At 53.6% G+C, this 20,174-nt stretch overlaps 8 protein-coding genes across 8 annotated transcripts; 5 read left to right on the plus strand and 3 right to left on the minus strand.

The window, feature by feature from the left end:
• Positions 1-2,919: 2,919 nt before the first annotated feature.
• BDZ83DRAFT_756238 (AT hook domain-containing protein) lies at positions 2,920-5,111 on the minus strand (the record flags this gene model as incomplete). Its single annotated transcript, XM_060514719.1, has 5 exons — positions 2,920-3,159; positions 3,261-3,431; positions 3,497-4,964; positions 5,015-5,054; positions 5,105-5,111. 5 exons carry the CDS (start codon positions 5,109-5,111, stop codon positions 2,920-2,922), a joined length of 1,926 nt encoding a protein of 641 aa, XP_060360327.1.
• A 1,318-nt stretch (positions 5,112-6,429) lies between these two features.
• On the plus strand, positions 6,430-7,727 carry BDZ83DRAFT_708337 (uncharacterized protein; the record flags this gene model as incomplete). The annotated part of the gene is made up of 2 exons (XM_060511558.1): positions 6,430-6,973; positions 7,025-7,727. The coding sequence occupies 2 exons, from the start codon at positions 6,430-6,432 to the stop codon at positions 7,567-7,569; spliced, it is 1,089 nt and encodes a 362-aa protein (XP_060360328.1). The 3' UTR covers positions 7,570-7,727.
• A 654-nt stretch (positions 7,728-8,381) lies between these two features.
• Positions 8,382-9,583, plus strand: BDZ83DRAFT_722979 (uncharacterized protein; the record flags this gene model as incomplete). The annotated part of the gene is made up of 3 exons (XM_060512521.1): positions 8,382-8,982; positions 9,115-9,524; positions 9,548-9,583. The coding sequence occupies 3 exons, from the start codon at positions 8,382-8,384 to the stop codon at positions 9,581-9,583; spliced, it is 1,047 nt and encodes a 348-aa protein (XP_060360329.1).
• Positions 9,584-9,901: 318 nt separating this feature from the next.
• BDZ83DRAFT_756241 (LicD family-domain-containing protein) lies at positions 9,902-10,982 on the minus strand (the record flags this gene model as incomplete). Its single annotated transcript, XM_060514720.1, has 3 exons — positions 9,902-9,953; positions 10,007-10,615; positions 10,831-10,982. 3 exons carry the CDS (start codon positions 10,980-10,982, stop codon positions 9,902-9,904), a joined length of 813 nt encoding a protein of 270 aa, XP_060360330.1.
• Positions 10,983-12,186: 1,204 nt separating this feature from the next.
• Positions 12,187-13,122, plus strand: BDZ83DRAFT_635561 (uncharacterized protein). Its single transcript, XM_060509187.1, has one exon. The coding sequence runs from the start codon at positions 12,269-12,271 to the stop codon at positions 12,662-12,664; it is 396 nt and encodes a 131-aa protein (XP_060360331.1). The 5' UTR covers positions 12,187-12,268; the 3' UTR covers positions 12,665-13,122.
• Positions 13,123-13,128: 6 nt separating this feature from the next.
• On the plus strand, positions 13,129-14,171 carry BDZ83DRAFT_635562 (uncharacterized protein). Its single transcript, XM_060509188.1, has one exon. The coding sequence runs from the start codon at positions 13,455-13,457 to the stop codon at positions 14,025-14,027; it is 573 nt and encodes a 190-aa protein (XP_060360332.1). The 5' UTR covers positions 13,129-13,454; the 3' UTR covers positions 14,028-14,171.
• A 156-nt stretch (positions 14,172-14,327) lies between these two features.
• BDZ83DRAFT_635563 (ER lumen protein retaining receptor) lies at positions 14,328-16,236 on the plus strand. The gene is made up of 4 exons (XM_060509189.1): positions 14,328-14,728; positions 14,790-14,874; positions 14,929-15,197; positions 15,266-16,236. Exons 1-4 carry the CDS (start codon positions 14,714-14,716, stop codon positions 15,932-15,934), a joined length of 1,038 nt encoding a protein of 345 aa, XP_060360333.1. The 5' UTR covers positions 14,328-14,713; the 3' UTR covers positions 15,935-16,236.
• A 608-nt stretch (positions 16,237-16,844) lies between these two features.
• Positions 16,845-18,103, minus strand: BDZ83DRAFT_547784 (uncharacterized protein; the record flags this gene model as incomplete). Its single annotated transcript, XM_060503462.1, has 2 exons — positions 16,845-17,400; positions 17,547-18,103. Coding segments are annotated over 2 exons (1,113 nt in total), but the record flags the coding sequence as incomplete, so codon positions are not given.
• Between the last annotated feature and the right edge of the window lie 2,071 nt (positions 18,104-20,174).

Consider the following 20,174-nt stretch of genomic DNA (forward strand, 5'->3'; position numbering starts at 1 on the left):
TGCAAAGTCTGAAACCATGACAGGAATGGGCTCGTGAACACGTCAAGGGTGCATCGGCTGAGGTATCGAGGAAAGAGAACACGGGGGTTGGGGGCATGCTTCGCGGAACCGACGGGAAGAAGACGGGACTCGGGAGGTCCATCGTCATTTCTCCTGAGTACGTGGTGCCTCGCTGCACGGTCGTTGGCACGAATGACGACGCTGGGAGGCCCTGAAAGGTGATTCCTTCCATTCCACCTACCTAGAATGATTCTTCCACGGAGATTCAATGAGTTTAGAAAAAGGCGGTGATGCAGGACAATCCAATGGCGGGGAGAAGATGAGGCGTTGACAGCATGGCGCAGTGACCAGCAGAGCTGCAACAGCTGGCAAAAAAAATGTCTCGGTTTGCGGGTAACGGGTAGGTCGACTTCTGCAGCGCCCTTCCCTCGCTGACGTACCCGAACCCCCCCCCCCCCCCTTTCGCACACTGCTGCCACTCAGCCCTCCAAGCACCTCGCTAAGGCGTGCCAAGACTCCCAAGAGATCTACCCGCGCACTTGAAAGCTTGGCAGCCCAGGGACCGCCGCCTCGCATCACTCAAGACTTTTTTTGAGCCTCTATTCTTCAACGACATTGCTTGGCTTATTAGTCACAATTGAAAGTTTAGAATGTGTTGTGAAGTTGTAATATATTCGATTGTTTATCGGTGATATATGTAATTCAGTCCAAAAGTCCCAAGTCATTCCCCTTCCCCTCCTAGAATCGGTAGGTAGGTGATGGTGGTAATCGCCCCTAAACGCCGGAAAAGGGTGCCCTCAGGCTCTTCCCTAAAGTTTCATTTCCTCCACTGTCATCTTCCCGTCAATCGTGGAATGGATTGCTTAGCAGCAAGACTCCTCGCAGCCGCAGAGGCCGCAGCAGAGCTCGCAGCCGGCCTCCTCACCACCGCGGAGACCCATCTCGGGCTGGGGCTCGGCGGACTTTCTCATTGTCAGCACATGGAGATGTGAGTGGTATGGGAAGTGGAAGGAATCTTACGGGCTGCTGAGTGACGATGCCGTTCTCAACGGGGACCTCCATGGGGGCCTGCTGCTGGGGAGCCTCGGGAGCGGGCATGTTGACGGTTGGTTTGTTTTTGGTGGTGGAAAGAGAGGTGGTAGGTTGTATGTACGGGCCTAAAAAGACGCGAGAACTTCTATATGGTGATGGTGATGGTGGTTTGAATTAACAACTGGGTCAAGAGAAAGAAGGGCCAGGAGAAGCTTCCCCCTCCCGCTTTATGTACTCGCTCACCATCATACCTTACCTTACTTACGTAGCTAGTCAAAGCAGCACACCTCAGCAACCAGGAGAACTCGGCGCCCTCCTCCCCCTCGTTCCCCCAATGACCCAATGAGCCCAGCTGAAGCGGTCGGTGGCCGAGGATCCCTAAACCTCGTCGGGGTGACCTATCCTGGCCTATCCTATCCTAGGTATCCTATCCTGTTCAAACCAGACCAACTCACTCGGTTCAGTCACACACACCCCTCTCCCCTCCTGAGTCCTGAGGTGGCCTTTCCCGGTTTTCGCACTCCCTCCACTGGGCCCCCCAAATAAGCGCAGCTCTCTCTCTCTCTCTCTCTCTCTCATATCGGATGCAAAAGCGGCAAAGTATGATCAAAACATCCAATCATTCGCCCACACGCCTTGGCCAAAGCCCAGTTTTTTCGTCTCTCCTCTGTGGCTTCGTTGTCGGGCGAAGCACAGGGTCCAGGGGCTTGGAGGGGGGCAGAGTAACAGCGAAGGGGAGAGAGAAGTAGGAAGGGGGGGCGTGTGATGCACGTAGGGCAGGCCGGGAATTAGATTGTAGGAACTTTGCAGGAAACGAATGGGGGACAGGCAAGACAGGGTGGAAAAAGTGCCGTACTTCCGTGATGGGATGTCATGACACGGGCACACTGGGCAGCACGGGAAGCTCAACCTTACCACCACACTTGCGCAGTTACCTCACGGTCCATTAACAGGGTGGAAGTTACCGGGTGGCCGACCGCCACATTGCGGAGAGTGGGAACAAAAAAAAAAAAAAAAAACACGGACCCGGGACACCTACCAAAAGTGACAACACGGCCACCCCGATTTCCATGGATCCCCAGCCAGTTACGGTGGTATTCGACGGTACTATATGGGGTAGAATGACGGATGTCAACGATGGCTTAGGCTCAACTGTCTCTTGCATTGCAGGGTAATTTAGAAGAGTACAGAAGAAAGAGAGGTCTGATCTGATAGTTTGGGACGAGGATGGGGGAGGGCGCATAGTCATACTCGAATAAGGCTTAGTGACGTCAAAATGGGGGAATGGAGACCAACAAGACCAAAAATAGTGTCACTTCCAAAGAGAAAAAAAAGTTCTTCTCGGATTTGGAAAAGGTCAGGGAAAGGGTCCAGACTCTCGTCGATTTTCTTTGGGATAGTTTAGATTTGCTCTGGCGCTGAGTTTCGTCTTCAATTCAAAAGTAAATGGCGCTCTACACAGCTCCCAAGTAAGACAGCTTTTTCCCTCTTTGGGCCGTCGTGTTATTGGGGAATAGAGTTTACACCAGAACGGCGCGGTAAAATAAGTCAACGCCCGCCTATTGGTAAAACCCCCGTAAAGGGCTGGAAGCTGAAGCAGCTGCTTTCCTTCTTTTGGCTTTTTGGCCTGAATTATCATAGTCATCGATTGGGAAGAGGGGAGGGGAGCCGAAAGCCGAATCTCCTGGGTATCCCCGGCAAAGGCCACCCGTCGAACCCCTCCCCTCCTTGCATCTTCCCCCCAAAAGCCCAAGCTTTGCTTGCCCCAAGCATCGTACATGAACGCCAACTCGTCGTGAAGATCAGATATGACGTGGGCAAATACACCACATTGCCATCGCTTTGGCCATTTGTTGCCTCTCTTCCGGTCTCTCTGTTGCGTCTCGTCTATCGACCCTCTAGGGCTACGGCAGCTCGTTCGAGAAACGCGTTGAAATCCTTCACCTGCTTCAGCGTGCCCCCCGTGTCGCTGCGCGTACAGGCCTGATCCGTAATTCTAGATATCAAAATCTCGAGGTTCGCCAACTCTGCCGTCTTCTTCTCAGCCGGGCTCAACTCGGGGGCCGCGCGACCGCGCTCCACGGCCATGTCAATGTCATGCATCTGCGAAGATAAGCTCAATTGGTTCTGTGGGCACACACAATACAAAGGGCAGTTAGAAAGAGCTCATAAGGCTGAGTTAAGGTGTGTGGTGTCGCCTTTTGGGCAGGGTGAGGGTGTGACATTACCAGTGCTTCTTCCGTCACCCTCTCGTGCTTAATCCTGACGGCATCTTTCCGGAGCGCCACCTGGTCTCGCTCGGCTCGGATGCGCATAATTTCGTCCCGAAGAGTGATCCTCTCTTTCTGGACACTGCGTACTCGCTTGCGCAAGCTGTGGAGCGTGTCGAGGAGAATGGTCTGAATTTTTTGAGTCAGCACGGTACGGTGGCAACCACCTTGCCTCGGGATGCGGATCTACCCACATGTTGGAGGAGCCGCGTCCTCAACTCGTCCTGATACGCCTCCAGGGCCCGTTGCTGCACGCGATGCTCCCTCTTGGTGGATGCATCTTGGGCATTACGTACTCCCTCCTTCAGAGTTTCTATGCTAGTGTCGATAATCTCGTCGCACATATGGGTCAACACGTCGACCGTGTTCACACCGCCGCGCCCGGCGAAAGGGATATCCATAGCGAGCACATCTGCTTCGTCGTCGCCGCCTTCAGCCACTTGCACACGTTTTGTGAAGCGCTGCACGGGGATGGATACAGCCTCATCGACCCCATCTGATCCAGACTTCTTCCTGCGCTTCTGTGCAGTTTTGGGTGAGGCGTCGTTCGCTGTAGAAGCCGCCTTGCCTTTGGAGGCCGCCTTCGGTCTGCCTTGCTTCTGCTTCGCTGGGCTCTTTTGAGCTTGTTTCCTTCGCCTCTTCGGTATGGGTTGTTCTTGCTCCTCTTCAGCTATCGTAGAATCTGGTTCCGGGGATGATCTTCGTGGACTCGTGCGTGGTCGTTTTCGACCCAGTTGTTGAGCTGCTTCTTTCGCGCCCACTTCCTCTGCCAAGCTTTCATCATGATCCTGTTCCTGCTGTAGCACTTCGTCAACGATCGCGTCCAGCTCCGGTCCTAGTATCGACTCGGTTTGAGAGTTGTTCGCTGTTGCTCGTTCTGATACGTCGGCAGGTACTTCTGATGCTTCATCTACCACTTCCTCTGGCTCTGCTTCCGCATGATAAGAAAGCTCAGGAGACCTCGTCCGATCGACAGAGTTTGCTGTCCGGTCCGGGGAGAGCTCGTCCAGGTCCTCGTTGGCAGATGCGGCCGAATTACGACTCCCACGAGAGCTGAGTGTGGACCTCCGAGTGCTGGTCGTGTTCCGCCGCACTTTGCGCTCCAAAGGAGACGATATTGGAACCGTCTCTGTCGCGTTTTCTCCCGGGGATAGAGCTTCTTGTAGTCTTGCGCTCGACGCGACGGCACTGCTTGTTGTGATCCTCCGTCGTCTCCCACTGCCCGGCGCATCCGCAGGACTCTCCTCCACCTCGGTGTTATCTGCTGTCATCCTCCTCGATACTGGTGAAACAAACGACGCTGATGGAGCGCGTCGTGGTGGTGGTAGAGACTTGACCGAGTCCGGGTCGCCAGCTTCGACAACGGCATCGGGACTCGCTGCGGGTTGCGGAACCGCGGCTTGGGCGGATTCGGTAGAGGTTTCTTCTTGGAGTTCGTAGACATCGGGTTTTCCCGGCGATTTCTGCATCTGGCTCACATTGTTCGCCTCGGTGATGCCAGGCCGCGCTGTTTCGCTGTCTAATCTGCGCCGCTTGGCAGATGTATTCGGGGTCGGTGTCGGTCGAGGCGGCGGCCTCTCGGGGCTAGTTTGTGCTTCGATGTCGGTTGTGAGGTCATCGCCAAAGTCCAATTGGAATGAAACGTCCTCAATCTGGCCATGTCTTCACGTTTTGATTAGACAAGAAGCATTTATGGGGCCGGAATCGCTCACCCAGCTCCTCGCATGCGCTGTTGCATGCGCTCCCCTCGTGCTGTTGAAGGTCAGTATCGCTCGTTGGTGGGGTTCTGCGACTGGACTCACTGGTCATGACTGCGGACTAGGAAGAATTCGCAAGGGCAAATGAAACCCTCAGATTTGTCGTGTACAAAAGATGTATCATTGAGGAAGAAGGAGGCGTCAATTTATGACTACTGTGCTTTGGAGCGCATACTTGAACGAGCTCAGGCCGATCTCTACACAGCAGACTGAGGGGCGGCGCGTCTACTAAAGTACTGGCCAGGCGTGTCGCGACGACCTTTTACACAAGACCCCCCCCCCTGCAGATCGACAAGTGACCCGTGCACAATCAACATCCAGACTTGAAACTCCACACACGATGCTCTCCAATATCCAGTGCTTTGTCACTGCTTGTGGATGAAAAGGGACATTGATCTTGAAAGACAATTGAGAAGACATTCTGCTACTAATATTATCTACTGGGTCCGAGCCATGTATTTATATCATAAGCAGAGATTCATTTCCTGGTTAGCTGATGAAATGAGGGATGATGAATGCATCGTACGTACTCCCTCCATCGCTTTGTCAACTACATGCTCACGTACCTTACTCTCCCTTCTTCCCACTCAAAGATTTGAGATGCATGTCAGCTTTTAATGAATAGCAGCTTCCTTGTCGAGGCCATCCTGCTTCTCAATTGCGATTTCTGCCTTTCCCGTAGTTCTTGCCAGCCAGGCCAAGGAAATGCCCTGGACTCGACAGCCTCTACGCCACTTCAGGAAGATTCGATAATGACACAAGTCGGCAGACCTTCCTAGATCGTCTGCTTACTGGAATCTATCTTCTCATAGCTGCATCTAAATCTACTAGGCCTTTAAATGTCACTCTTGCCTTCATTCAGATACCATCATACTTGCCCTCGATATCAATATTCCGCCTACAGCTCCTTCTCGATTGCCTGATTTAGTCATGGGGGACTCAAGGTATTAGATGGGAAAGCAGGACTTTTTGCCTTCTCTCAGACTCTTCCAACTTTCGACCTCGTGACGTGATTTTCGATCTACCAATACAAGGGCAGCCTTCGTCATTCAGACTCGGGCAACAGCACCCTCACTTCTCAGCTTCCTTCGGTTGATCGTTAGTCTCTGGAACAGGGGGAGCCTACCTTCCCATACATCTCATTCACTCTTCCTCAGTCTTTTCGTGACTTCATTCACTTATCTTCTCCATCATTTTGAAGACACAAAATCACTCATCTTTCGACATTACATCTCCAACCTAAACTTCGAAAACATCAAGTGCAGTGTCACATTCTCCATGTCGTCATCGTCTAAATCACATCTACACCACTCAAATCTCTAAGAAACACCATCTATCAGCGGAACTGTCCCAAGATGGCTGACGTTGAGATGGCAGATGAATCCATCGTTGAGCTTCACCCCTCCTGGGACGTTGCTCTCATTGTCGCTCACAACACCCAGAAGAAGTTCCTCGTCTCTTCTCATATTCTGAGAGTCGCATCCAGATCCTTCAACTCTCTTCTTGTCTCTAAGCTTGAGGAAGGCGCCAAGACTCAACCCGATTTGAAGCCCGATATCATCTTGCGCCATGACGACCCCGAAGCCATGGAGATCATCCTCTCCATTCTACACTACAGGCACCAAGACGAGTGGTACAACCTTAGTGCCAAGATGATTGCAGTCATGGCCGTACACTTGGACAAGTACGACTGTTCTGCGTCTCTCAGACTGTGGGTGAATCACTGGCTCGTCAACTTTGGACAGGTGGAACATGGGGACGTTATCTACCTCTTGGCAGCGACTGCGCTCCTCGGCGAGTCGGCAAAGTTCCAGAAGATGACAAGATCTGCTATCTTGTATCTTCCAATGAACTTTGACTTCAACGCTTGGTCCGATGACGAGTTTGTGTCTGCCTTACTGGACAATATCATTCGTGAGTTTGCTAGGATGAATATCGAGAGACACTTTTGCTAACACGCCATAGGCAACATCGTTCGCAAGATGAAATCAGTCAAGCGACGTCTGTACGCTCTCTTGCAGGAAACCATCATCGACCTTGGACGGAATCAATCCGAGATTGGTCTGATGGATACCTCCCGCTGCAGCAAGTGTCTTCGCATCTACAAGAGAAATCAGAACACGCATTGCCCAAACTGCCCACCTACCAGTGGCCAGCATTCTGAAGTGGGCGACTTCCCAGTCGTCTGTTCTCCCGAGACACGAGTAGCTGAGTGTACGCTCATGTTCACAAAGTACCAGCTGTACCCGAACGAGAAGGCATGGCATGAGGGCACCATCGCTGACATCGCCCGCCGCTTCATCAAGATCAGGGGAACGAGCACCCACCGGTGTGACTTTGACCAGAGGTGCCCCTTGAAGAAGCGATTGGGTGAGCTTGACGATAACGTGGTCGAGGTGATTAATGGCATCCGGGGCTGGAAGCTAAAGCTTTCTACCATTGACGATGATGCAGTCAAGGTTGACGGCGTGGACGAGCCCAGCAAGGAGTTGAAGTGCGAAGCAAAGTAGAGCGGGCAGGTGGTTTTGGCGAATCTCAAATGGGAATTGGGTTAGTTGGTGAATTTGGCTTTCAGGACATGGCGTTAATTGGGCAACAAGAGCATTTTGATATCAGATCATCTTTCCAGATCAGTTCAAGAAGCCCCTTTCATAGGTTTCCACTCAGCAAGGTCTTTGGTATCGATGTCAATCCCCCAACCTTCTAAGGTGCTCGAACTGTTTATAGAACCGTTTGACACTTTTGCGCTGGAATAAGCAGGCAAACTAGCACAAGAGGCATCAACGGATACTTTCAAAGCTTTCTGCCATGTTCCAGTTTCCAAACAAATTTTGCGAGTCAACGAAGTACACTGCCTTGCCCGTTGTCATTCAGGACTCGGGTGGTGGCTCTTCCTCTTGGTATCGCGAGGCAGGTCTTACCCTCATTCAAGCGCTATCGTGCTGACAGTTAGTTGCCTTCAGGATAAATATCCTAGCGGGAAGCAAGAGACAGAGCAACTACTCTTCTAGAGGCTTCGCAGATAATACCCAAACTTTTTATTTCAACTTCCTTCTTCACCGCTCCATTCTCTCTGCCACATCTCGTCGATCCCACCCCCATCTGCTGGCCTGCGCTGCTTTGATAATTCATTAAAACTACCACGAAGTTATCGCTTATACGTATTGCTATGGACGGCGAAAATCACCCATCTGAGAAGATGGCCGATGACACGCAATCGACCGGGATAGAATCCCAGACAGACTTTGGGCAGCATCAGCTCCACGAAGGACAGCCTTTGGGGGGCGTTCCTCAGTCCCTGGATATCCAGCAATCGCCGCAAATGGAGGCTCCTGGTTTTCTGGAGCGCTTCATTGGTCAGTCCGAAACCATCTTTCCCGACGGAGACTTATACGTAATTCTCGTCGACTCTCAGCACATAATGCTCGGTGGCTTCCGTGTTTCCTCCCAGATCTGTCGGGTTATTTCGACAGCATTTGCGAAGTGGATCGATGCAGCGTTCACCGTCAAGGATGGCTGCAAGGCCTTCTGCATCTTCCTCGCCCCTGGGTCATCGGGAATTGACGGGCAAGCCCTCCGCTGCATACTTTCGATCATGCACCACGCCAATATTGATCAATACAATGAGCTCGAAGTCGGAGAGCTGCTTCGAGTCTCGGAAGCCAACCTTGTCTTGAAGTGCAACAACGCGCTCGCACCGCGGATTGGCATCTGGTGCCAAAAAGCCATCCGGGCCATTACCGACAAGGAACAGCCACCCGTTGTGGCGCTTGGAATGCTTTTGAAGTCAGCGGATAACTTTGGGGCCAAAGACGAACTCGTGAAGCTGAGGCAGTATGCTATTCGCAATCTTCCGATATCTTTCCGGGAAGTCTGGGCCCAAAACCCACCGCTCATAACTCTACATAAGTGCAAATCTCTCGGTAAGAGCAAGAGAGCTATACTTTTGCTGGTCCCCATCATCTCTTCCCCTTTTCTGCGATTTTCCGCGCCATAGCATCTCGATAGAAGCTAGTATGTGTCGAATACATTCAGCTAATACGATCCAACTTTAGGTGGGCTCCAGGTTGATATCAACGACCGAGTGGTACGAGCTTTCTCGCACATTTGGTCCTTCAAGAGCCTCCTAGACACCCGCGGTGAAGGATATATCACCACCAAACGGCTCTGTCTCAGCTGCGGACGACGACACCCGTCTAACGCCAAGGTATGCCACCTTTGTCGCAACGGAACACTGTACGATGATGTCTGTACAAGAAACTCTCGAGTCGGCGAGTACTTCAAGCTCCTCGCGCTCCAGACATTGTGGCCCATTGATGTTTGGAGACAGGAAAACACCACGCTCTGGACAATTGCTCAGCGCGTCAAAACATTGGCGAGCGACAACCCGCATAATTGTAGCGGCGGTTCAAAATGCCCCCTGGTTGTCCATCTGAACGCTCTACAAGTTAATTTGAAGCGAATCGTGGATGACTGTACTCGGAGCAGCGCTCCGGAAACGAAGGAGAGGCACGAAAATTTTAACATTCCCGATATCAGGAAGATCAGCATGGTGGAGAGCGGCGGTGCTATCGCGAAGGTCGTGGTCGAGAATCATGACGAGGACTAGGTTGGAGACACGAAGAGCAGGTTGATATGGACAGCGAGTATACATAAAGAGGTTTGGCTTGGAGCGAATAATTGGCATTTTTCTTATTGAAATCAGAGCTTTGGGTATTCCCTAACGCCACAAACAAAGACCGATCAGTTTTAATGGCGGACACCTTGTCCGAAAGTCTGAGACCAACGCCTGAGCCCTTACACCTATCCGTGAAACTCGTACAATCACCTACGCTTCATGCCTCAGAGTTCATCGGTGGGAACCCATTCCATCTTGCTGTCAACAAACTTATGGCTAAAGAGCAACGTTAGTATTCAGCGGGTGCATTGGAGATTATGAGGACTTACTTCATGAACTCTTGGTTTGTCAAAGCCTTCTCTCCGTACTCGGAGATGAGCATCTCCTTGTACTTGTAAGGGATCTTGGCCTTGACACCCTCAAAAGTGGTATCAAGCAAGGGATACAGGAACGTATCGCGGAACTCGTGGCCATTCTTGGTCGCCAACACGCCGTCGCCCTCGGGGTGATCCTCGACATAGCGAACGGCAGTGATGTCGATAAACAGGCCATTATCCATGTCGATCCAGCGGGCGTCAATGACGTTGTCCTCGTCAAAGCTGTCCTGCCCCCGGCGGACGTAGTTGGGGTTCACCTCGAGCTGGAAGTAGCGGCCCTGCGGGACGGACGGGTACTTGTAGTACCAGGTCGTCATGTTGTAGTAGGCGGCGAGGAAGTTGATGCCGTTCTCGGTGACTTGGACGTCGGCGTCCGAGTCCCAGGGGAGCGTCTGCTTGTTCCACCACCAGCCCAGGAGGGAGCCGTGCATGAGCCAGGTCTGGACGCCGAGGTCGCGGAGGGTGGCGAGGTAGGTCTGGATCAGGACCTGGACGGCTTCGCGCTGGGCTGTTTCGTTGAGGGGTTTTGTGGCGAAGCGGGCGTCGTAGTGGATTGAGAAGCTGGTGTGGGTGTTAGTTATACCGTTGAGAATAAGGTATTAGGTCGTGATGAAGGTGTTGGTGTTCGTGTTGGTGATCTTCATGGGATGGTTTATTAGAGTTTCGGGAAGACCCTTGGTCGCTTCTTTCATTTCATCTCATCCCAAATCTCATCGTCACAAAGCTATTGAAGAAAAAGGCATGAGAATTCGTATGAGAAGCACCCGATGACTTACTCTGATTCCTGAAAGTACTTGGGTGCCTTGCCCCGCGATTCCTTGCGCTCTTCCACATCAGGGGTTGAGGCTGAAGTCTTGTCTTGGATCGGTGTGGCTTGCGCGATGGTGAGACCAACGACGATCGTCGAAAGGAGGCGTCCGATTTGCATTTTGGCTGGATTTTCCGCCGTTTAACTGTGACTGATATCGACGATTTGAAGCTCCAAACTTTGTGCGACTTTGGCTCTGTGTGGTATTTTTTGAGAAATATGAGTCTTTGAAGCTCCGGAAGTTGCGGTCGTTTAATTCCTTCTCACTTCCCGTTCGTCTGGGCAAAACGTCATCGAGAGGTGCGGTGCGGTGCGGCGATAAGCAGACAAGCTTGAACAGGGAGCAAGAGCGCTTGGTTCCTTCTTCCACCCCAATTCCTGCGGTTTGAGAGATTCCGTTTTTGCGGCGAGGTTGTGGAAAGTCGAAAGACGTACAGGTGCAAGCCAAGGAAAACTTTGATACAGCAAAGCTCGACAGATACACCAATTACTTCTTCCAACAGAGGGGCAGCTCAAGGGGAGAAGGGGGGGAGGGAACTGCACTGGTTTTATCTACCTCTACCTATACCATGGAGATTCGCATATGCATTCCTTCCCATCTTCCCCCCATCATCCCGTAGTGTATGTACACAGTAGTGTACGTACGACCCAATCCGCCGAAGAACCCGATGCGTGCTCCCGGTTACCCATCCATCGACAGGACGGGGTGAGAGAGAGAGAGAGGGGCGGCGAAGGCGCCAGACCGGGGGTGTGTTCAGTTAACCAACAGGTTTAGCAAAGGGAAAAAAGCACGCGTAAGACCCCCCGAAAACCTGATGTGATCAACAAGCTTAGCCTCCTCCGGATTTGAACGCAAGTTGCAAGCCCCCAACGGCGCGCGGGGGGTATTGCGGCAGTGACTCTGTCAAAAACCCATGTTCCCTTCCAATCCCAGCTCACCCCACATGTACTTACAAGTACGTACGCGCCGGCACTGCGACAACCGCACGAACGGCCGGACCAACACAGCAAGCCCTGGCTGTCCTACGGGCAACAGCAGAGCAGACGGGAGCATCAGTGATGAGCGTTTGGTGGGCCGACTTATCCGCCATTGATGGCCCGGGGTGAGCTTGCGCCGCCTTAGAGAAGGGGCCGAAAATGCTCACCCAGGGCCCAGGCATGGGTGTGGGATGTTGGGTTTCCTTTGACGTGACGGTGTAGGTCCGTAGTGTGTCTCTGTTGGTGCTTTTTTTCGGCTGGGCCGCGTCATATCATCCCCCCATTTCTCCCGCGGTGCCGTTTGGCGCTGCCGTGTGTCCCGCACCTCTTCCCGCACTAAAGATATCGCGGGCGGACCGGCATTGGGTGGCCCTTGCATACGTTGGGTTGCTTTTTTGGAATGGGAATACCCATGGTGCTATGGTGCTATGGGTGATGCCTACCTGACTGCCGCCCACATCCCGAGGGGGGAGCCGACTCCACGCAGCGTTAACAATGTGCTTACGACGTCTTTCTCAATTATTATTTTTTTGCTGCGCGCGGCGCAATGCTGTGGAATTCTAATGAGGCTCAAGCGGGCCCAACGGGGATGCTGCTCCGGTTCCTTTTTGGCTTCGATCTTTGTCCCATTTTGGCTCATTTGGGGGACCGCTGGAAATTGTACAAGGGACGGGATGGAGCTTTGTGTTTTTGCGCTCGGGTGGCCGCGTTTGTTGTCTCATCGTCGCCGGAAGCCGTTTGGCTTGTTTGTGATTGCAGAGTGTCATTCAACGCGGTATGATGCGTGGCCTGGTCTTAGGTCATTGCATTTCATTCCATCATGACAGACGACAGGTGGGATCTCGGTAGTGTTATGGCCGCTCCGAATCATGAAATTTTGTTGAAGGCTCGAGAATGAGATCCTACTACCTATTCTAAGGCATTATACGCTGTCCGGGCTCGACATCCTGACTTGGCCGCGAAGTAAAGATACGAGTACAGCCGGCCTCGTGGATATAGATGATGGTAGAAAAGACTAAATTTCAGGAATTAAGCTTGTCAGTAGAGATAGATGGCACACTAGTTCCCGAGATACGTTATAGCCTGGGACGACATCTAGAGAAAAATAACGTCGGTTGCACCGAGTTCAAAAGATGGTAATATCAGAGTTCATGCTCAAAGTCACCTCAAGCCTTACCGAAGTTGCGGTACTGACACACTGAGTGCACAGCACATGGTGTGGAGCAGATGCGATCGTCGACCTCTCGTCTCGTAGCACCTTACCCAGTCTCATCATCGTAGCTTCTGATTTGACAATTGAATTAAATGGTTGGAACCTTGGCCTTCGCGGCCGGTCCGTCGATGACTAGCGCCGTGAACACCTACGCAACCCGGTCGGCCTAAGAAAGCACGGCCGGCCAGTCTTTGCACGAATATCCGTAGACCGGCGCGGAAGCAAGCGAGACAAGGGTCCCCGCCAAAAACAACAGCGCCGAGCCTGTGCACTGACGACTCTGCAATACAACACCATCCTGCTAGATGCCCATGAGATCGACTCTGCGGGAACTTGGGAAGAGGACTCCGCTCGCGCTACCATGTAGACCGACCCAAGCCAGCGGGTAAGGCAGGCCCAAAATGGCAGCCTCCAACTATGTCACCAGGCAGTACGCCTCTGAAGCTTTTGTCGAGAGCTGCGGCGCAATCCCCTTCGACTTGTCCAAAGACCCGGCAAGGGTCTGCCTGCTCCATTACCTATCCACAGACGAATGGCTCCTGGCCAAGGGTAGACGCAATTACGGCGAGTCGAGGCACGAGGCAGCCTTGCGGGAGGTACATGAGGAGACGGGCTTCCGCTGCCGACTTCTGCCTGTTGATATGGCCACGCGGGCGCCAGCACCGGATGACGATGCGAATGCCCCAGATCAAGCAGCCGCGCGTCGAGGACTCACGGAGCCGTTTATGCTGACGATGCGAGACGTTGATGGAGGGTCTGGAGTGAAACTCATCTGGTGGTATGTTGCAACTCTCGAGGAGGGAACTGCGGTAGAGGCGGCGGGTGGGGAGGCTCAGTTTAGTGCGAGCTTCTTTAGTCTTGATGAAGCTGTTCAGAGACTGACCTTTGAGGACGACCGAAACGTTCTGAGGAAGGCCACCCAAATCGTCAAACAAACAGCTCTTGGGCCATATGCAGCCAGGTTCGGTCAATAAGCAGCATCTCCTACCTTGCTCATGCCCCCCGCCTGAAGATGCATTTCTCAATTGGGCATGGCCTTTACAATACGCGCAGCAGCGCAGGTAATGTCGGGGCAATATCCACCCTTTCTTCAATGGCGCTATCCCTCAAGGTGGGGGTTACATAAGCGACCCTGCCAAATACGAGCCAATAGCAACGCTTCCTGGCAGGATAACGTGGCTGGGGGCCTGGGGCTGTCGTCACCTTCCCCCAGCACGGATAAGGCTCAGGCTCGAGCTGATAAGGCCAGCTGGTGCAGGTGCAGCTGGGGGCGCAACTGCGTGACTGCCCGCGCGGCGTAAGAGCTGAATCTGGAAACTGGCAGGAGGGCACATTGAGCTTCGTAACCTTCCCGCACTTTCAACTTTGGAAATAACTTCATTCCTCAGCTTGTTATACCTCCGCACCATTCCATCGCCGAGCTTCGTTTCAAACGGATCCGGCCTCTCCATCGGAGCTTCATCCGATTTCTATTCTCTCCCCCTTCCGCCGTGGGCAGCTCGCCGGCCTTCGTGTGATGTGAAACGGAGCTGCCGTTCCCTTTCCCCGTCCGTTCTTGTTTGCGTGTCGCAATCGCATTCCCCGAGTCCCTCCCACCAAACACAACACAACATCTCTACATATCGGAATACGCTGGAAGCTCGACTTCCCATCCGGCACCATGACTGCGTGGAACGTACGTGCTGCGTCGACCTAGATACGTGATTCCCGAGGCAGTCCGCTAACTAGCTGGCCAGGTATTCCGTTTCATGGGAGACATCTCCCATCTCCTCTCGAAATGCATCCTGATGATTGCGATACATCGCAACAGGAGTGCTGAAGGTACGCTGCCCGATTTTATATCATGAATGCCTGTTGACTGATGGTTCTGCGCAGGTGTCTCCCTCATCACCCAGGGTCTGTACGCCTTAGTCTTCTGCACGCGCTACCTCGACATCTTCTCCGAACAATCAGCATGGAACTTCATCTTCAAGATATTCTACATTTCCTCATCCTTCTACATCATCGGTGCCATGCAGTGGATCTTCCCCCGCACCAGGGAGCGCGAGCTCTCGTGGAAGGTCGGCGCCGGCGTCTTCGGCCTCTCACTCGTCTTGTCTCCCTTTGCCATGCTAATCTTTGAGAGCTACTGGAGCTTCCGCGTCGTAAGTCAAACCCTCGCACGAATTTCTGGTCAACGCTCGCCATACAGCTGCTAACGTTATACCAACAGTGGCTTTGGGACTTTAGCCAAATCCTTGAATCCATCTGCGTCCTGCCTCAGCTGCTCCTGCTTCGCCAGACCACCGTTCCGACCGTCATCGACTCCTTCTACCTCGTCACCCTTGGCTCGTACCGTGGATTATACCTGATCGGATGGATCACGCGCGAGCTCGATATCAACGACAAGGCGCCAAACACGGTCTCCGTCATCTTCGGCATTATCCAGACGGCGCTGTATGTCGACTTCGCCTGGGTATACTACACTCGCCAGCGTGTCAAGCTCCGCAACGGTGGCATTGTTGATGCCGACGACCTGCGTAGAGGCTGGTTGCTCAACAGAATCTTTGGAAAGCGCATTGATGCCCACTCTGACGACGAGGAGAGCGCCCCTGCTCTCGGCGACGACGATGGCCAGGGCCGCCGCGGTGGTGGACGACCCAAGTGGGGTGCCCGCGGCATCTCAGTCAGCGCAGATGAGGGTGTTCTGGATACCGACCGGGACAACCAGCGCCGGGATGAAGAGCTCGAGGAGGGCGTCATTGACCCCGATGCCAAGATGCAGGATCCCGACGAGCTCGCCCGTGTTCTGGATGACGATGATGATGACGATACGAACAAGGCGTCCGGAAGCAATGGCACACCCGCCGGCATCGACAACGGTTCTGAGTGGCGCAACTAGCCCTCGGGTCACATACCTGTCCCGTTGCCCGAACCTGGCGGTCTGAATATCTGCATTCCTCGACTAGCCGCGTCCCGTGAGGGCTCGGCTTCACACACTGACGCCTCGAAGAAGGCTGTCTAGCGCTGAGCGGACACGAGGCCACTGAAGCGGGAAACGTAGTGCTAGCAGAAGTATTTGTAGTAGACAGCGTGTAAGGGCCACAAAGAGACGGTCTTCAAGGCGGAGTTTTGGACATGGTTCTCTTTTGAGGGTATAAAATTGTTGTACGTTTTATGAGAGAATCGATACACAGTGACTTTTTCATGATGTATGCAGTTCCCATTGATCGTTTCTTATGCTGGCAGCGTCATCTATAGTCTGCGCCTGGTGCCTCTTGCATATGTCTGCAGCACACCAGACACATTCGTCCAAAATGCTGGACACTACTAATGAGCTTATCCAACTATGTCTCGTACGTGGACAGACATCCCTTCTCCTCGAGCTGCCATGGTGTGAAATCGGAGGCTCTCCGTACCTTCCGGAAGCCTCCCATCTCGTAGACCAAGATAACGCAGACTCGGGAGCTCCCTCGTCACATGCGTCCCCAAATTCGCTCCAAGTTCGCTCGAATATATCCAACACAACGCTTCGCCAATGTCATCGCTGTATCTTATCACAAAAACACCTCCCTCAAAGACTAAGATCGCGCCAGGACCAAAAGTCAGACCAAGAGATCATGGCATTGACTCTAGATCAACGGTTCCAGGTGCTGAGGAGAGTCGATAAATACTCCAAATCGCTTCGACCAAAAACATAGAATCCCTCGTTTCATTACACGGGAATGAATTATTGACATGAAAATCGGTCCAATATTCGACCAGGAAATCGGGTCGCCATTGGATCAACCGGTCGTGGTTGTCGTGGCCGCAGTCGTAGTCGCGTTGGCGCCAATGACATCGTCAATATTCCCGCCAAACGTTCGAATCTGCTCCACGCTCGTCAGGCTGGCCCATTGGCCCGAAAGCACGGCGCTATCGACGTCGAATCCGCCAGATGCGGTGGTCTGGTTGATCCCCGTGGCGTTCTGCAAGTGACAGAACTGCGCTGTGCCCTTGACGAGCGCGACACCGACGCAAATGCCGCCGCCGTCCAGGAACACATCGTCGCCGACGGCGTCGCTGTAGCCCTGGTTGTACTGAGCGCAGAGCGTCATGCAGGTGAGCATGTCTGGGACAGTCATGACAAGGATATCGCGGAGGTACGGGTTGATCCCCTGGCGCATCGGGTAGTACGTGTTGCAGAGGACGTCGAAGGACATGACCTCGTCGTTGTTGAAGCGGATAGGGGAGCCGGAGGCGTCGTAGGGGGTTACCGTCGTGTTGACGCCCGCAGTAGCTAGCGGGCAGTACGGGTTGATCGGGGCGGGCGAAGGGACGCCGAGCTGTTGGATTACAGCTTTTGGTTCGTTTTCGTCGTCGGAGGGGCTGGATATCGCAAAAAGGAGGACGCTTTCCGTCAGCCTTCGAGGCTGTCATGACGAAGACGGGGGAGGAAGAGAGACAAAGAGTTGACAGGAGGAATGGGTAGGTAGGTAAGGTAGGTAGATAGTAAGCTCGTTCGTCAGACGTACCGGTTAGCCAAACCCAACGCCAGACCCACGGCGATGGCGACGCCGACGATGATGACTCCCAGGGCGACTGCGGCCCAGAAGCGTAGCACGGTCAGGCCCAAGATTGTCTTTCTTGGGTGCTGCTGTGGCCCCCTCCCGCCGATACCATCAAACCTCTGCCTCCATGCCGCCAGGGTGCCGCCCTGTTGCCGTTCGGGGTCGGCTGGCGCCAGAGCAGGCGCCGGGACGCGGTGGTGGTGGTGGCTTTGTCCTCGTGCGGGCACAGGCGCCGGAGTGACAACCGGCGCCTCGGAGCTGATTCGCGACTCTGGGTAGGGCGGCGAGGCGTCGGGTATGTCGTCCCCTCGGAGGTGGGCGCCCGGCGGGTAGGATGTGAAGGACTCGATCTGCTGTATCCTGGGGGAGGAATCTATGGGCGATTGAGCCTCATGGCTTGGTAGCGGTGTTGGTGGTTGGTGCTGGGGTTGTGACGGTACAGAATTCGGGTCGACGGTTACGGTCCCGGGTTGACGCCGTTCGTGGATCGGGATGATGAACTTGTGCTTCTCCTCCTCCATCTTGACATTGCAGGCCCGCCGCGCGGCGGGCGGCGGGGATCCGTTTGAAAGATTGGGGGAATAAAGCAAAAGTCGTCCTTGGGTATCGCCCGTTCCTGGCTTCTTCTAGATGTATTTCGTGTTGGATGTCCGTGGTGTTTCTTCCCGTCCGACCAAAAGAAGCACCTCACAGCTGCTGGCGCATGCAGGGGCCCGCGTGTAGGATTCGAGGTACGTCCCGTCTCTGCAGGTCCTCGAGGCCCTTCTTTCGTCTTCCCAGGCGACGTTGGGGAGGGGGAAAAAGGTAGGGTATGGGAGCTACGGTAGGGCAGAAAGACAGTCGTTTCTCGCTCGGCGGTCCCTCACTTTGGTGTATCCGTCGCCTATATCCGTAGGTAGGCAGAAACGAAATTGAAAAAGGATAAGCCTGGATTAATGCAGATGAGGCGACGGGAAAATGGGAAAACCCAGATTTGGAAAACCGTCCGTCAGGTAAAGATACGTGGGGGAGCCAAGGAATTGAGGACCGGTAGTCTTCGCAGGCGTAAGAGTGGTAGCCGGGTTCCCTGGAAGCAATGAATCCGTAAGAAAAAGGGGATGTAACGTGGAGTCTGGAGATGGTGTGCTGTTGTTGGTCGTCTTTGCCCAGTCTCTTTTCCCAGGGTCGTCGAGTCTTGAAGAAAGGTCGTCCTTGCCAAGTTCCCAAAGCTTGCTCTTGGATATAAACGCTCCAATGAAGGTTGCTTCCTGCTTTTTCAACTGTGCTTTTTTCTTAGACTGAGCAAAGTCCCAAAGAGCGGGCACTGGCAGAGCTCAGCTCCTGCGATGGGGACGTGGAGGGGATAATATGGAAGGAGTTGGTTAAAAAGCCGGGATGAAGGCCTCGGGCGTTCCCCGGACAGGGGCGGGTGGGCAGCGGGCGCTTGTCCTCGAGTCTTACGCCTCTTTCTACGGAGTGCAACTCTCCCACTTTCTCAGATACTCAGACTTCTTAGTGTATGGAGCACGCTACTACATCCAAAATGCTACACTCAAGCCGAGCCTGGGGGAATCGGAGCCCAACAAACACTGACACTGACAGACAGACAGCGTGTTTCCCTAGTCCTGCAGCAAAATGCTGATTTTAAGATGTGGCTGTAGCCGATACAGTAGTGGACCCAACGACACGGGTAACCTTGGAACGGGAAAAAGGTCGCACTGAAAAGCTTCCCATGAGCCATGACGGCAAAAAGATCCAAATTTAACCCTTGGGGAAAACTCGACCTACGTCGTATTTCCGCAGCAAGCTTTGCTGCTTCACGGCTGCTCTTCGGACCATTGGAAAGACAGTCGATACAGCGATATGCAAAGCGTGCGAGAGTGACAGACAGACAGAGAGAAGTGGAAGAAGAAAGAGCAACCAGCAGCCAGCAGCAACAACAACAATGATGCCTAGACTTGCAGACCATTGCTTGGCAAGGAGCCAAAGGCTGACGCCCAGCCCTCCTTCGAGTCCTTCCTTGGGAATCCTTCTTTCGGCATTTGGAACCGATGGGACGACGATTACATACGCTGCCACGCTGCGAGCCTGCAAGTCTCTCTTGCTGCAGGGGGTTGCGATAGCGATGACCCCCGTTGGACGAAATCGATCATCCTCCCGCCTTGCGTGAAAAGGGGAGTTCGTCCGGGCTCCCACTCGGGGGAAATGTGGAGGACCTGTCTCCAAAAAGTCTCCACGCACCTCTTTTCGGTCCGCTGACGCTCACACGCTTTGGCAGCAACGCAAGACGCGAGACGCTTGTTGAGGGGGTGGGGGGGGGGGGGTTGCACTTGCTTCTCTGGGTTTTGTTTGGACACCTTTTGAACATGAATCAAATGAAAGCTGAAGGGAACGGCGAAACAGTCACCAGCAGTCAAGCCCGTCTCAATGGTCGAGAGAGAACTTCTGCTCAACGTTTCTGCGCCCGCAAAGACCCCCCTTCGTCTTTCATGCTATGATTGCTATCTAGGGCTGACGACGTGGTATCCGGCAGACGCTGATCGATTCCATTAGGGCATGAGATGCGAAATGAGACAGACAGACAGCTTGTTCGTCAGGAGAGCCAAAGACGAA

Source organism: Colletotrichum acutatum (assembly GCF_030867785.1).
Source record: "Colletotrichum acutatum strain CBS 112980 chromosome Unknown BDZ83scaffold_121, whole genome shotgun sequence".
NCBI classification, from domain to species: Eukaryota; Fungi; Ascomycota; class Sordariomycetes; order Glomerellales; family Glomerellaceae; genus Colletotrichum; species Colletotrichum acutatum.